Source organism: Cynoglossus semilaevis, chromosome 7 (genome assembly GCF_000523025.1).
Source record: "Cynoglossus semilaevis isolate Cse_v1.0 chromosome 7, Cse_v1.0, whole genome shotgun sequence".
Classification (NCBI taxonomy): domain Eukaryota; kingdom Metazoa; phylum Chordata; class Actinopteri; order Pleuronectiformes; family Cynoglossidae; genus Cynoglossus; species Cynoglossus semilaevis.
Window position 1 is genome coordinate 13,655,380 of NC_024313.1, and position 598 is coordinate 13,655,977.

A 598-nucleotide genomic window follows, 5' to 3' on the forward strand; every position below is an offset into this window, starting at 1 on the left:
CACAGTCTGTTGGAGCGACAGATCATCATGGAGGTCTGATAATGATCTATAACCTTAACCTCTGACCTGGGGTGGACCGTTGACCCTCGCATCAAAGGTCAAACTCTTTTCTGTTGCTAGGAGACAGACGGACAGAACGAGCGTGGAGGAAAAGTGGAAATTTTCCAAAAGGTTCCGAGAAAATCTTCCATCCTGAACATGCCCCTGGTCACCACGGTGTACTACGCCTGTGTTTACCACTACAACGAGGCCGAGGTGGGTGAGCACGCACGCACGCACGCACGCACACACACACGCACGCACGCACAGAAACTTTCCATCTTCAACGGTTCCTTCCTGTTCTTGTTCCTCAGGGAACCCTCAGTAGTCCTCACAACCTCCGTCAGACCTTCAGGGTGAGTAGACCTCCCCCTCTGCCCTTCCTCCCCCCTCACCTGCTCCTCCCACTCACTGATTTGTCCAATCAGATTTCAGAGAAGCAGTTCTTTGTGACGGCGTTGGCGGCTCGGGCCAAGTTGAAGGCGTGGTCTGACGTGGACGCCCTGTTCTTCAGCCGGAACTGGCTGGGCCCAAACAGGAAGAAGACAACCGCCAGCTG

The 598-nt window shown here is 54.5% G+C and overlaps 1 protein-coding gene across 1 annotated transcript in view; it reads left to right on the plus strand.

Annotated features, from left to right (window-relative positions):
• vipas39 (VPS33B interacting protein, apical-basolateral polarity regulator, spe-39 homolog) overlaps positions 1 to 598 on the plus strand; it is a 5,898-nt gene that overhangs the window by 3,628 nt on the left and 1,672 nt on the right. Inside the window, 4 exon segments of the mRNA XM_025056817.1 lie at positions 6 to 33; positions 121 to 255; positions 354 to 395; positions 468 to 585. Of these exon segments, the coding sequence (XP_024912585.1) occupies positions 6 to 33; positions 121 to 255; positions 354 to 395; positions 468 to 585 (323 nt within the window).